The sequence below is a fragment of the Notechis scutatus genome, chromosome 2 (genome assembly GCF_049901735.1).
Source record: "Notechis scutatus isolate UNSWTSFEM ecotype Mainland chromosome 2, rNotScu1.2, whole genome shotgun sequence".
Lineage (NCBI taxonomy): Eukaryota > Metazoa > Chordata > Lepidosauria > Squamata > Elapidae > Notechis > Notechis scutatus.
This window is the reverse complement of record NC_142010.1, coordinates 54730914-54746579: the sequence shown is the minus strand read 5'-3', so window position 1 is coordinate 54746579 and position 15666 is coordinate 54730914. Positions and strand designations below refer to the sequence as shown.

Here is a 15666-nt window from a genome sequence, read left to right as displayed (position 1 = left end):
ATCCAATTTATGAGGGAGGACGTGAACCACTGCAATCCAATGCAGTCAGGAAGGATAATGTGATTGATGGTATTGAAAATTGCTAAGTAATCAACGAAAACAATGATGGGTGTACCACCCGCATCTTGTCCTGCCAAATACCATCAACAAGCACAACTAATGCTGTCTCAGCTGTGTACCCTAACCTGCATGGTACCTGACTGAAAAGGGCCGCCTTAGTTTAGAAGATATTCAATATCTTTTTCAATCTATTATCTAATGCAGGGCTGTCCAATCTTGGCAGCTTTAAGACTTGTGGACCTCAAGTCCCAGAATTCACCAGTCAGCATGGGAATTGAAGTCCACAAGTCTTAAAGTTGCCAAGGTTGGACAGCCCTGATTTAATACATTACATAAACTCAGATTGCTGGAGTGGCCTGCAGAACATACTCTTATTGTAAATCAGAGCACTAATTTCTAGCATCTTTCTAACACTAGCGTAGCATGGGCATTGTCATCTTGGAAGATAAAAATGACAAATAGCTATGGTTCAATAGTTTGCTGAAAATGTATCCATGTATCCAGAAAAACATGGAAAAATATATTAACCATAATAGCCTAATTTTGAGGATGTGCCTAAAGTATTCTGCATGTTTACATTTCTAAATATGCCCAAAAGATCCAAAAGTTCCTTTATAGAGTTGGAATTCAGTACATTCATTATGAGCTGGATTCCAATCCATCTGATTTGTGTCCACCATTCTAAACTTTTCCTCACACCCCCACCATCCCACAAATATAAAATTTAGCCTAACAGACATCAGTCAGTGGACCCAGGAAATAATTGAATATTAACCAGGAGCCATAAATAGTTATAAAATCTATTAATTTTAGAAGAAAATGCTTGTGTTGGTGGGCATATGCCCAAGGAAATATTTGGAAGATAAAGAAGATACATAAATTGCTTCTTTATTTTTGGTGAGCTTCCTTCAAAATCAGTCACCTATCTTGTCACAAGGAACTTCCTGCTTAGTAAGTAAAAATAATTGCCAGATAATTTTGCAGAAATTTCCTTGTAATTTTATTTCCCAAGCTTTTCTGGAATCAGATTAGAAAAATCTGTCCTTTTTTCCCCAAGACTCACTTGGAAAAAATAGATAATTTCTGAACCAAGTACAAGGGAGCTCACCCATGACTAGTCCTGTTTCTCTTCCATCCAAAATCCATGACTAACTATATTCCTTCTTGAAAAATACTAAAATGGAATCGCTGGAAAGTCTAATGTTTTCATTTGTAACACACCACAGAAAGGGTTTAAGTTAAAGATTATAGTTTACATAGGGAGGGGATCATTTTGAAACACAAGGTGACTATTATTGTCATAATATTTTCAGCTAAGTTGTTAGAAATACATGGGAGGAATTATTTGGATTAAGAAAACCGATTAAAATTGGAGTACATTTCAGCCAAATTTAGGAAGTCAAATGTTATTGTAAATTGGCTCTTATTTGGGCAAGGATTTAAACCAGGTAATAAATCTTTTCATCTATTAGCAGTGTTGAATTGATGAAATGCAAGAACACATAATTTAACAGCTTTTGCAATAATAATAATCTTGTATAGCAAAGATTGTGAGTTTTCAATAAGTACGTAACAGATTTTCAACTATTTAAAAAAAGGGTTTTTTAAAAAGAAAAACCTACAGAATTTTAATTTTGAAAAAAAATCTGGACTGGTTAATTTGGGTTTGAAAACCTATTTGTTTCCACATTTACTAAAGTTCTATTTTTTAACATCTATAATTATAGTTTTTTAACATTTGTAAGAATTTTATGGAGAAATCCTAACAGTAGACAAAATAAAATTTGTGCTAGTGTCAATGCATAGAGAAGGCTTAGCTGTTTGGATCTATCTCCAAGTCCATATTTTTCTTAAAGGAAATGATAGGATACTATATTTTCTCTGTGACCAACATCTCTTATTTGTTCCCCATGAATGCAGTGGAAAGAATAAAAATAGAAAACTATCATTGTATTGCATAGCAGTAGAGATCTAATTTTGCTTACCTAGCCAGCAGATAGTACAATATTGACTTTGTGTTCTAAAATGTTTTTAATTAGACATTACTCTGAAATCCTAGCTCAAATCTACCTTTTCTTTTGTAAAAGGCAGTGAAGCCATGATACATTGATAGAAAAGTATAGAATAAAAAGCAGAAATTAGTTTTGATCATGGACTATATACTGTAATTCTGCTGCTCTATGAATTGAGGAAAGATTTATGTATTTTCCTGCTTAATAGATTGAAAGAATTATTACAAAGAAATAATATTTTGTAATGTGTATTAGATGATCAACGACACCTTGTTAGTAAAATAGGATGAAAATATTAAAATTGACAAGTACGGAGAAATTGTAAGAGAAATAAGCCAATTTTAAAGCATTTTTAGTTTCCTAAAACTAGTTTCAGTCAAGAGACAAACATTAAGAACTCAACAGTCACCAGAATACATGACAAACTACTCCTAAAACTAAAACCTTATGGTATCTCTGGACAACTGCATAACTGGATAGAAGCATTCCTGTCAAACAGACAACAAATGGTCAAAATTGGGAGTGTCCTATCAAATTCTGTACCTGTCAATAGTGGTGTCCCCCAAGGCAGTGTTCTAGGACCAACTCTCTTCATACTCTACATAAACGACCTCTGTGATCATATTAAGAGCAATTGCGTCCTCTTCGCTGATGATGTAAAGCTGTTCAATACCACAGACAATACTGCTACCCTTCAAAAAGACCTTGACTATGTATCAGAATGGTCAAACAAATGGCAACTTCAAATCTCAACAAATAAATGCTCTCTTATATATTGGCAAAAATAAATAAATCAGAAAATAAAATACAAGCTGAATAGTCAAGATCTTGTTGATGATCCAAGCTCTGAAAAGGACCTCATCTTTAATGATCTAAGTGCTAGAGCCCACTGTAACTACATAGCCAAAAAGGCATTAAGAGTTGTTAACCTAATCCTACCTAGCTTTTTCTCTGGTAATATCACACTACTAACTAGAGCATACAAACATTTGCTAGACCAATACTCGAATACAGCTCATCAGTCTGGAACCCACATTACGTATCTGATATTAACACAGTTGAGAAAGTCCAGAAATATTTCACAAGAAGAGTTCTCCACTCCTCTACTCATTGTAAAATACCTTATGCCACCAGACTTGAAATTCTAGACATAGAAAACCTTGAATTACGCCGTCTTCGATCTGATCTAAGTATGGTATATAAAATTATACATTGCAATGACTTACCTGTCAATGACTATCCATAGAAGCAGGCATCATTATTGACATTGTTAATATTATGACTACTATTTTCTGATTTCATTCTTCAAAAGTCTCTTTCAATATTTTAATTGTTAGAACATTTGCACCACATCTTGCAGACTTGTATATCTTTCCTCTACCTAAAATCTTTAGTCCTCTCTAGTGTCCATTTTTGAAATAATGAAATTATTTAGGGTATGTCTTGTAAAAACCAAAACAGGATCTATTTCCCATTAGAAGTTGTTTCTAACTTTATAATTAATTTGAAGGTCTTATTGTAAAAATTTCAATATTACAATTTTATCTGGATGCTTAGTCCATTTACAACGTTCTGGAATCAAAACCTTATTTAGCTTTTTTCTGTTTATTTCAGATTTCAATTATTATTATTTCTTTCATTCAGGATGAAAGGCAGGCTCACCTAGCATGTACAAAGTTATTGTTCCAAAGCTCTCTGTTCGCTTAAAAATAGTTAATGAGAATTTCCAAAAGTTCTTTGCTAGAAAGGTTTGAAAGCTTAGTTCTCTTTAAAAGACTGCCATGATGGCAAGCAAGATGACTAACCTCATTGTCTCTATGCACTCAAACCCATGGAAAGCTATCCTGTGGTCAGCTTACAAAGAGCAGCTGTCTGGAGCGCAGGTAGATGATCTGCTCTCTCTTAATCCACAGAAGCTCCAAGGGGTGATGTCATTCGCCAATTTCTTGGTCTTTACTGTGATTGTCAATTCCACTTTTGCAGAGCCCACTTTGGTTCCCCTGAAGTCCATAACATCACCCTCATTCGAATCTATTATCTTTCTCTAACCCTCACAGATACACAAGTATATCTTTTTTTAAAGATTTCTTCTCTCTCATTGCAGATTTTAGGACATGAAATAGTGAATTTTAATTACAGGAAGGCAGATTCCAGTTGAACATTAAAAGAAGAAAAAAACTGCCCAACAGTGGAATCAATTACCTAGAAAGGTAGGGGTTTCCCACTTTGTTAGAGGTGTTCAAATAAAAGCTAGAAAATAATTTAAGGAAGATGTTTTCACTTGGATTCCTGACTCAGGCCCATTCCAATATTTAACCGGGTAATTATTATTGATCTGTTCGATTCCAGTTTCATCCCCTGGTTAGCTGACAATGATTAGACTAGAAATAGCTTCTTCTTTCCCAGTTAAAACAAGCAAATTTAGTGATCATGCTCAGCAAAGCTGGGCCAGCTGGCTAAAAATGTGCTTCCACTGCCAATTTCGAGCACAAATTGTCCATAAGATATATCTTTTCACCAAATTATGCTGAAATTCAGTTACTGTCTTATTAATTTCTTTTGTTTTTTAATTGCTTAAAACTGATCCATTCTCTCTTTTTTTAATAGCCTGGCAATGTAGATGTAACATTCAATCAGGGTGGTTTTTTTTTTTAATGTGTATTAGAAATCTAGCCAGAAGTCTGGAAAATACATTAGAAGGATTGAAAACCAAAACAACAGATATCTGCCTGTTGAACGGTTGAAGTTTGTTCCATGCCATTAGGGTTTGGGTTTTGCAACTGCTAATTATGTGAGTAACAGATACTTGAATAGAGACTGTACATCATTTTCCACATTATGAATTGTGAATATATGTGTGCACATTTTGTTTTGTGACTTAAACCAACAGGAAGAAAAATCAAAATGAGACAGCTGTGAGATGTAATCCCAGCATAACCACTAAAACTACCAGTGAAAATAGAATGCTTGAAGTTAGCTACCTATCTAGATTATAGGTAGCTAACGTCAAGCATTATGTTAGATTATACTAGGGAAAGATTATTTCAACAGGTGCTAAAGAAATCTAACTAAACCAAAGAAATCCATGACCCCTGCATAATTCAGCCATTATAGCCATGATTCCAACAAGTACTTTGGTTTGGGTTCATGTTCGGGATTTGCTTTATAAACTTGTTTTGCAATAGCATACTTCTTCCTCCCTTACATCAATATATAATACTAAAACTAGTGTTGTCATGACCTTTAACTCACTGAAATGGTGCATCACACCACAAAAGTTTTTGAACCAAGGTAGCTCAGAATGGAATAACTTATAGAATGCATCCAAAATATGGAAGTTGCCCCTCTTCCACTGCTCTTTTGCCCGCTCATGGTCATTCTGTTTCTCTATCTTACATAAGGAAATATTTCTGAAATAATGATCCAAACAGGCATGGATTGTCTAATGATGCAATGAATTGCTTTTGTAACACATATCCTTGAAGGTACTCATCATGCATAACAACCCAAATGATTGAGCAAATGTGCAGATTATCTGTCACACATTTCTTTATTATTGTTTAAGAGAAGAAATCCAGATTTCCATAATATTTGTTGCCAGATATTTTGGTAATCTGTGTCCTTTTCCTTTCCTGCTGACATCTTTGCTCTTATTTTGAATTCCTTGAACTAGTGTTAGAATGACCCCAGTTAACCCACATTTTAATTGGTACTATGTTCAGACAGTGGTTTCCAGTGAAGATAATTAACCATTTTTATGACTTCCAAAGTGTTAATCTGAATCCTAAAGAATCTAAGTCAAGGGTGTCAAACTGGTAGCCCGCAGGCCAGATGTGTCATGTGCAGGCCATGCCCAGCTTAGCTCCACAAATAGAAAAAATACCACGAAACATCACGTGATGGCAACGTGACACAGCGAGTTTGAAATCTGTGATCTAAATCATTGCTATTTTCCAAGGGCTACTTGTTCTTCTTTAGAATTGTTCCATGCTGATTTCAATAGTAAAAAAAAAATAACTGTGACAGTCTTCCTTTTTTATAAGGTGATGCAGATAGATACAAGAGATTCTCCACCACATCATATTTGAGTGGATCATTTTTCTAGTGCAGCAAGGAGTTTCTAACAAGATTTTTCATCCAGTGATTTTTTTTTTCAGAATTGATTTTCTGTGATGTCATTATGTGAAAAGCTAGCAGTTTGGAGGAGACTGTAATGCTGGGAAAGATGAAAGGAAAGAGCAGGACAACTATCAGAAGGATACAATTCAATTGCAGTCATGATGGAAGCACAGTTGGAAGACCTGAAAGACTATGTTAGGAATGGTCATCATGAAGAAAATCCATTTGGTCACTAAAAGTCAGCAATGCCTTAATGGTGTATAATCAATCTATAAATCAATTTGGTGTAGTGATGAAGGTGGTAGCAGGGGTGGGATTCTACAGGTTCGCACCTATTTGCTAGAACCAGTTGTTAACATTCTAAGCAGTTCGGAGAACCGGTTGTTAGAAGAAATTACTGGCCTAATCCTGTAAGGAAAGCAGGAAGGAAACATTCTGGTGTTGCTTATAGAAACTCTCCGTTAACCCTTATTACATTCTTGGCAGGACTAGACTTGTCTGGAACTTCTCTGGAGGTTTTTTCCCCTCCTTTGCTGGTACTTTGCTTGTGTGGAGTGACCATTCAAAGTTACAATGACACTGAAAAAAGTGGCTTATAACCATTTTTCACACTTATGACTGTTGCAGCATCCCCACAGTCATGAGAAGCCAGGCGAGGAGATGCGTGCCTCGATGTGAGTGATGTTGAATTGGCTACGCCCAGCCAGTCACATGACCACCAAGACATGCCCACCAATTAAGCCATGCCCATAGAACCAGTTGTTAAAAAAATTGAATTCCACCCCTGGGTGGTAGCCTAGAAACCAGAAGACTAGGCCTTCTTCTGACTGGTGACTTATTCTCTCTCAATCTAACTCATCTCACAGGAAAGTTGTTGTGGAGAAAATGGGAAGCAAGCAGTAGGTATATTCTCCACCTTGAGTTGATCAGCACCCTCAATATTGACCATGCTGAAAAGGTTGAAGTTCAGAAACATATTGTAGACTGCATGTTTCCCATCCATCCTCTCTTAATTTAAATCTTTTGCATATTATTGCAAATATCTGGGAATAATAAACTGGACAAAAAGAGAACTTTTTTTCTGATGAATTACACAATGGAGACTGTAAACATCACTACACTAACTATACCTTTCTTATACAATTGATAGTGATAATTTAATCCGTTGTATATGAACCAACATGGAATTGACTTTGTATATAACTCAGACATTGACATGATATTTCTGTGCCTAGTTAGGCTACAGGAATGGAGAAGCCACCAACACTTCATTAAATTATGCACAGATGGAATCTAAGATAAGAATGTCTGAGAAAATGCACTACTATATTCATTCAGAGAAGGCCTGAATGATCTGTGTGTGGTCTTTTTATATTGTAAAGCCAAGAAAGTTCTCTCATCCTTAGATTTATTAGTGTTGGGCAAATAAACATATTATTATTGTAATAGGGGTGATCAGAGTATGCTATATTTGATTTATTTTATAGTTGCCAGCATATAATTGCACCTATTTCTTCCCATTGATCCTGGTTGTAATTGTTGTCTTTATTTCCCTTTTTATTATTTTAGGTTGTTAGTCATTGACCAAATAAGTAAGTAAGTAAGTAAGTAAGTAAAGCTATCCTAGGAAGGGATAAGTGAATAAACCTAAGCTAAGATGCTAATGACTTGTCAGAATAATGGCGTGAATCCAATTCATTGGGGCCTGTGACTCTAGATTGTTACCTGGGATCGAATATATCCAGATGCAAAATGTCTAATGGGTCAGGAAAGATATATGCATCTTACTGGAGTAAAACATACTAGACAGATGTGTGAGCTGTTCTTGTTTGTGTGCTGATGTTTGTTGTTTGCCTTTGCATATATGAAACTTTGGAGAAAAACTCAGTTGAACAACTCTGGGGTGAAGGATCAAACGTCCATATATTTATTTTTTGAGCCCTTATTCTCATATAAAACTTAGATTTTAAAGCAAAATGTGCAGGGGGGACTTTTATGGAAAGATTGCTAAACCTTGGAAAGAAATGTTAAACAATAAGATAAATTGTCGTGTTTTTTTTTGTTTCTTTAAAACAATAACAGATATATACGGAAATGGAATGCAATTAATTCTTGAATGAACCCAGGTGAAACTGATGTGGACCAGAAATAACACCATCCCTCCCTCCCTGTCTTTAAAATCTTACAAGTCAGGAATCTGGCTGGAGTAATACGTGATTTTGTAGATCATTTAAAAGATTTTTAAAATGGGTTTCTTATAAGCTGAATAGCTGACCGAGATGCCCTTTTGAAAAGGGAATACCCAGTAAAACCACATTCTCACTAAGATTGCCAGGATCAAATTCTTTTTAGAACACTATGCACATATAATTGAAAATAAGATTCCAAGAAAGCAAGATCCCCAGTGGTGGGGTTCAACTTTTTTTACTACCAGTTCTGTGGGCGTGGCTTGGTGGGCGTGGCAGGGGAAGGATACTGTAAAAATCTCCACTCAGAGGTGGTATTTGCCAGTTGTCCGAACTACTCAAAATTTCCACTAACGGTTCTCCAGAACTGGTCAGAACCTGCTGAATAACACCTCTGAAGATCCCCCAATGTACCTTATATATTTTGACAAAGCAGGAAGTTGCTTAAAAGCATATCCCACAAGCTGGACGAGCTTGTACCCTTTCCGGTTCCTTCATATGGATAAAGTCAGCTTTGCCTTATCTGGTGCCTTCCAGGAGTTGGCTTGTGCTGATAGGGATTGGATCAGTTATCCATATATATAACTTTAACATAATATATTATTAAGTCATTATAGTTCATCCACAGCACAGGCAGTTTGGGACAAAATGTCTCCTGATCAGTGTCATTTATGTTGGATTTCCTCCTATGTTTAAATGTCCTTGGGAACACTTCTAAATATGGGGCAGTCCACATCATTTAAAAGTCTAGCCAAATCTCTCGTGTTTAATCCCTTTTTATTCCCCCACCCAAACTAACCTTCTTCAGACACCATAAGTAGTTCCAGCAAATGGTAACTCTGACAATTGCTGGATACTATCCCCTTCCAGGCATCTGATGAGCTAATTTTGCATGCAAGGTTGCTGTTGAAAATGCTACAATCTATTGTAGCATGTTGTAGGATTTTGCAACCTATTGTAGGATTGGCTGATGGCCCTTCCTGAAAGGGGTACCCTGGAACTGTATTTTATTCCCCTGCGGATCAGATAAATATTTATAACTTTCTGAGATATCTTCATATTTAAAACATAGCTGTAATACTGTGTTAAGGAATGTTCCTCTTTTCCTTTTATTGGCCTCTTTCTCTTCCCTCCCCACAAATCCACAAAGCCACAGATGCTTCATTACACTGATGTCAGTTGTGCTACAAGGTCCAGCTGTTTGTAGACGTTGCTAGAAAGTTCAAACCTAGTGTGTTAGACTGTAAATGCACATTGTGTTTATCATCATTGTATTACAGATCCCAGTAAGTGTAATTTTAATGGGGGTTCAGTAAGTTTAAAACCCCCAAGAGCATTTAATCTTCCTCTTAGTGCTCTTTTAATTGCAGTTTCCCCTGTTGTTTCTTTCCCAGAGCCAGTTCAAAGGATTCTGCCTCCCTTACAAATCTTCCCCCACCTTCAGTTTTCTGTGATTTTTGGAAAAAGCAGAGCATTTTCTTAGTAAGACAATATGTATTTTAAGTAAAGACGTCTGAGTGGAAATATGCCTTTGTCCACATCTACACGTCAAGTCCTCATTTAACTTCATGCTTTTCTGCCAAACCACTGACATCGTCTGTTCTGGATTCATTGGTGTTATATGTCATGACATGTTACATGGAACTGATTTAAAGATTAAGACAAAAATAGAGTCCTTTACTACATGGTTAGGGAAATGTCAGGACAGTAGCGTAAAGGAATATTGAACTACATTTCTGAAACATATTATTGTCCACAAGGCCATCTCCTTTTCGATCTGGAGGAGCTTTGGAGGAGCTTTAGATTTCAGATGAAGTGACTCAGCTAATGATATATGCAACTTATCAATGTGTGTGTGGCGGGGGGAGGAGAATCTGTTTCAGCCTATTTATTATATGTAATGAAACCACAGATAGTAAGCTCTGCTATCTTGCCCATTCATAAAGCACACAAAAAGTATTAAAGATGTGTTCCTCCAGATGGAACCCATCACCCAAACTTGTGGATGCATGGAACCCTTTCGGTAATTATGTTTAGTTTGCAATTTACCCACTGCAAATGTGGAAAACATGGATTTGAAACTTGAATAATAAGGATCACCTATTGTGCCAAAAAAACTTATTCCAGAAATATGAAAATGATTATTTTAGAAAGAAGTTTGTGCTTAAACATCCTTGTGGGCCAACACAGAGACTAATAATGCAGTTGTTTGCTTCAGATATATTCTGAAGGATCCCATTCCCTATCCCCTTGCCCTACACCATCCTTACTAAGAGAAGAGGAGGAATGTCTATGGAGTTACTTAGTCATCCAGGTCATGGTTGTTCCAAGGGGCTTTCAAAAAGGTTTTTACCACTTCCAATGTGCTAATCTGAATCTTGAAATATCTAAATCATTATTGTTTTCCAAGGACTATTCTTGTTTGGAATTGCTGGTTATAAGAGGGTTAAAAAAAAACTTGTGGACAGACTCCCCTTTTTTCTACAGTGATGCAGATGGATACAAGAGATTCTCCACCACATCATTCAAAATATTCAAATAAATCATTTTTTTCTACTACAGCCAGGGGTTTCTAATAAGATTTTCTATTCACTATTTTTCTTTCATCTTTTTGGGATTTATTAAAATTGATTTTCTGTGATGCCATTATATGAAGTCATAGCTTTTTGAAAGCATCTATAGGAGAAGAGGAGGAATAAATCCTACTTTGCAAAGCAAAGTTAATTCAAATAACATTGAAGTGAACATAGGCTTGTATATCTGCATATCTGCATCAGGGACTGGTAGGAGCCAATCTTGGCTGGATTGTGCTCAAATTTTAATATGTAGGATGTTAGATGAGAATAAAATTTACTTCATATTTAATTAGTAAGGAGGAAAAAAAGAGATACTCAGGTAAGTAATTGCCTAAGTTGGGTTAAATCAATCCATGTGCCGTATCATGTTACCACAAAGAATTTTATTGTATTATTCTACAAATAATTATCTCATAGGATGATGGAAATCAATATACAGTAATAATCACAGGTGAAGAATGAATATTCCTATGTTTACTTCTCCTTCCAAGTTCTATAGGAACATGGCATTTTGGCCCATGTTTGATTCTTTGTTGGTTTTCTTTTAGTGCTTATTATATTAATTATTGATTCTTTGTCAACAGGTCCTTTGTTATTCAACAAATTCAAAATAGCAATCTCTTCATGGTAGTAGTAAGTAATGAATGTGACTGTGAGTCAGTTTCACCAATTACCATGGAACCAATAGAAATAAGGTATATCCTTTTCATCTACAATTATGTTAATGTCATATGTTTGGATAGAAATATTTAGCAAATGGTTAACTAGCACTTAGTGAAACAATTTGGAATTAGTTAAAAGTTAAATCAAGTGATACTTTAATCCAAACTATTGTTTGTTCAAATACAATGAAAATACATGCTGTTGAGTTCCGAATTTTGGATGTTACTTAATTATGTAAACATAGAATATATCTTCAAGAGAAGTGAAGACATTAGAACATGGAGATGGAAAATTAGATAATCTTTCTCAATAGCAGCATACAGAGCTTTTTTTTAAGGAAATAACTTGCTTTCTTAATTTAACAATGCTTGCTTTATTAATGTCCAGATGACTATGCTAGCATGCCAGAGGCAGAGAACAGGAGTGGATTGGTGGGGTAAAACAACTATTGTCAGATAATCCAAGTGTCAAATGTTGGCCTAGATGGCTTTTTTAATCACTTTGAATGTGACAAAATTCAAGATTTAAGCTATATCTTTAACTTCTGTGAACATAACGAATCCCTAAAATGTGAACGCTTAAAATCTCACAAGATTAGGAGACGTCCAGAATCTTGTCATGGTTTTCATCCTGAGGTAAGTGCTTTATCCTAACAATAAAACTACTGCTTTCTTTCACTGATTACACTTCTCTAATTGCATCCATTTGCATTCTAACTCCATTAGTTTTTCATATCTTATTTTTTCTATTTTTCCATTATCTCATCTTGGTCTGAATGCTATATATTCAGAACTAGACAGTCAAAATTATTTCTTTTGCCTTTGTGTGAACATATGGTGTCTTTTCAAATTCTTGCTGTGTTTACATCTCTGCTTTTATGGTCTGTATGATATTTCTCGGCCCATGGTCTTCATTTGCCAGCTACATCAGTTCTGGTATCCAAAAAGTAATCTACTACTACAATGCATTCTACCATTTTTACCTATGAATATTCCACATGCCCCCCAAAACATGTGTCTGGTACTACATCTCTTTGTCACTTCCTTCCTGCCTCAAATCCACTGGTTTTTTTCCCTGTGAAACATTTCACACTACTCTTTAGTTCTCATGAGCTATCACACAACAAAATTAGCAACTAAATCTAAGCATATAGTATGTATATTGTTAATAAGCTAGATTAAGGTTTTTCTGTAAACTCCACTACTATTTTCCTCAGCTTCTGACTCTACTCCTTTCACTTAGATTCCGATTGTAATAATGATAATTAGCAGACTGCCCATTTTATACATGAATTTGTTCCTTATATCTAATGCACTTAATACTGTTAGAAAACTTGAATATTTCAGAGTAAATCAGAAATATAGGGCAAGTAAGAATAGGTGGGTGGTGAATCAGGGGAAAAAGGAAAACAGGATAGAAAATGTCAACAATAGGAGAATTCTCTTTAGCTACGATTGGACAATTATTGATTGGGCAGCAGAGGTCCAAATGAATGGAAAGCATGACCCACTATCAAAGACCAGTGAGGCATCACCTCTAGCTAAAAGATGAGGTCAGTGCTTCTGCTGCTCCATCTGTACTGATTGCTATAGTTCCATTTTGCAGACATACAAAAGAGGTACTGATGTGGCAAATCCTTAAGGAATGATAAGATTTTTCCTTCAGAGGTTTGAGAAGGAACATGAAGCACACTGGAGAAATGGTTTCCTATTCCCAGCTTCTCACCAGCCTCTGCAATTAAAAAGAAAAGAAAAACTGGGAAATTCAAACCTTAGAAAGTTCCAGATGATATGATTAGACATCAGAGGAATATCATTGGATTCAGTGGTATTTGGGCTATAGGTAATCCATGAAGCTGTATTAAGTCTTTCCCACAGTGCTGTAATTCAAGGTTTGTGTCCTTTGTCTTAAAGAGGCACATACCGGTATTGTACAAGTCTTGATGATATTGTATTATATGTAAGCAATTGATGATTTCTAAAATGTCCTTGTATTTGAATTTTGTATCCGCATCTGTAATATTTCCTCTGACTCCCTCCATTGGTGAATATCTATGGAGATTGTCAGTCATCTATGTCATGGTTGTCCAAAAGGTGCTTTTTCAAAAGGCAACTGGTGGAGGATGCTTGGATTATATTCCTATTGCTAATGACCAGATGAGTGCAAAGGGATATAAATCCTTCCATTCTCCACCATTCAATCAGAACCGAAGAAACTTCTTGGATGAGAAGCAAAACATTTTCTAGGAAAAACAAAGTCCAGTTGCCTTTTGAAAAAGAACCCTTGGATCTTTTGGTGAATATTGCTTTATTTAATGAAATACAATTATTTTTTTCCTTCATCCATATTTATTTTATATCTAGGAGAATGCTAGAGAATGTGGTGGTGTTTCAGGCCTGAGTGCTAAACCTACTCTTCTTGTGCTATCTCTGCTGTGGGTCATTTTCTCAAGGTGACAAAGGCTGATGTACTGTTAAATCTATGGATAAACTGTGAACTGAGAAATGGTGCAACTAGAAGATATGAAATAAGTCAAAACATCAGCATTTCATGATTTTAAACAATGGGATGATAAAAACTCTAAATTATGTAAATAAAAGACATTTATCTTTTTTTTTTTTTTTTTTGCACATCATGCATATATGGATTTGCCATACAATAATCACCATTCATCAAGAACAGAGCCTCTTCAGTAGATAGAAACAAATGGTCATTACTTTCCGCTTTACCCCATGGAAAACAATTTAAAACACTGTACTTTTTAAATAAAGTATATTAAAATGGAAATGTTTTAGTGGATGATTTATCTGACATGGCCATTAATTGTATTTAACTATAAATAAATATTTTATTTATACTTATTTAAATATTTATGTATTTATTTATGGGATCAGGGAAAGATATTAAGAGAAGAAAACCCTGAGCGTAATCAAATGGGTTTCAACTAGATTTTAATAAAGATAATGTGATTCCATAGCAGAAGAAGCTGATGGGAAAAGAAGTTCATGATGGGAAAGCGTTCCTAAAGAAAGAGATGCTAAAAACATAATTGCAAACAAAATTCCAGTGAGGAGGGCAAAAAATGGGGAATATGTCATCCAGTGATGATACGGGGGGGGAAGAGGAAAGGAAATGGTAATGTTAGGCTGAAAGGAGAATTTTAGGCAGGCAGTCCAGAGTTTTAGAAGTGCTGTTTAGAAAGTAAAAGTTCAGAATAAGGCCAGGTGAGTGGATAACAATTTCTAAAAGCTTTAAAAAAAAAATCTAATAAAAGGAAAAGAAAAGGTAGGAAAACACCAATCTATTAGCTCTTCACTGAGGACAGCAAAATGCAAAAAAATAAATGTAGTGAGTATCAGAAGTCAGCATAGACATTTAAAAATTTTTTTGCCACCCCAAATGTATCTCAGTTTTTGATGGAGTGACTCTTTTTATTATATTGTAGGCATGTACTTTTACAAAACTATTGTATCCCTGTGACATTCTGATTAGCAAGGTGGCTGGTTGACATGACAAGTAAATGAATATCAATCTGGTTTTAAAGTTATACTCAAAGGATGCTCATCAATGCTTCCTCATTAGATTGGACAGAGGTATCAAATGAGGTGCCATAAGAATCAGTCTTCAGTTTTCTGCTCTTCAATGTTTCCATTAATGGTTTGGATAAAAAGTTGAAAGGACTGCTCAGATTTCCAAAAATCACAAAAATGGTTGAGATAATAGCTGAAAAGACAAGAATTAAACTTCAAAACAATCATGAAAGGAACAGAATGAAATATAATAGAAAAAATGCAAAATTATTACTTATGAACCAAAAATCAGATGAACATATATATAGGGTGCTTGACTTAGTAACAATGGTTGCCAAAAACCAAAACAAACAAAAAAGAGATCAGTGTGGTATGGCTGCATAGAAAACAAATGCAAGTTTAGAGAGCATTAACAATTGTACAATTTCTAAATCTTGGAAAATAATTATTCAGAGAAACAGGTTGAGATAAAGTCAATGAAGACAATCAAGAGACCAGAAATTAAGTCTAATGAAGAGTG

At 35.3% G+C, this 15666-nt stretch overlaps 1 protein-coding gene across 1 annotated transcript in view; it reads left to right on the top strand.

Moving 5' to 3' along the window:
- Window positions 1-14403, top strand: part of CACNA2D3 (calcium voltage-gated channel auxiliary subunit alpha2delta 3) — a 607379-nt gene extending 592976 nt beyond the window's left edge. Inside the window, exons 35-37 of the mRNA XM_087954773.1 lie at window positions 11538-11650; window positions 12169-12251; window positions 13980-14403. Of these exons, the coding sequence (XP_087810899.1) occupies window positions 11538-11650; window positions 12169-12251; window positions 13980-14072 (289 nt within the window). The 3' untranslated portion in view covers window positions 14073-14403. The remainder of the gene's footprint in view (window positions 1-11537; window positions 11651-12168; window positions 12252-13979) is intronic.
- Window positions 14404-15666: the final 1263 nt, after the last annotated feature.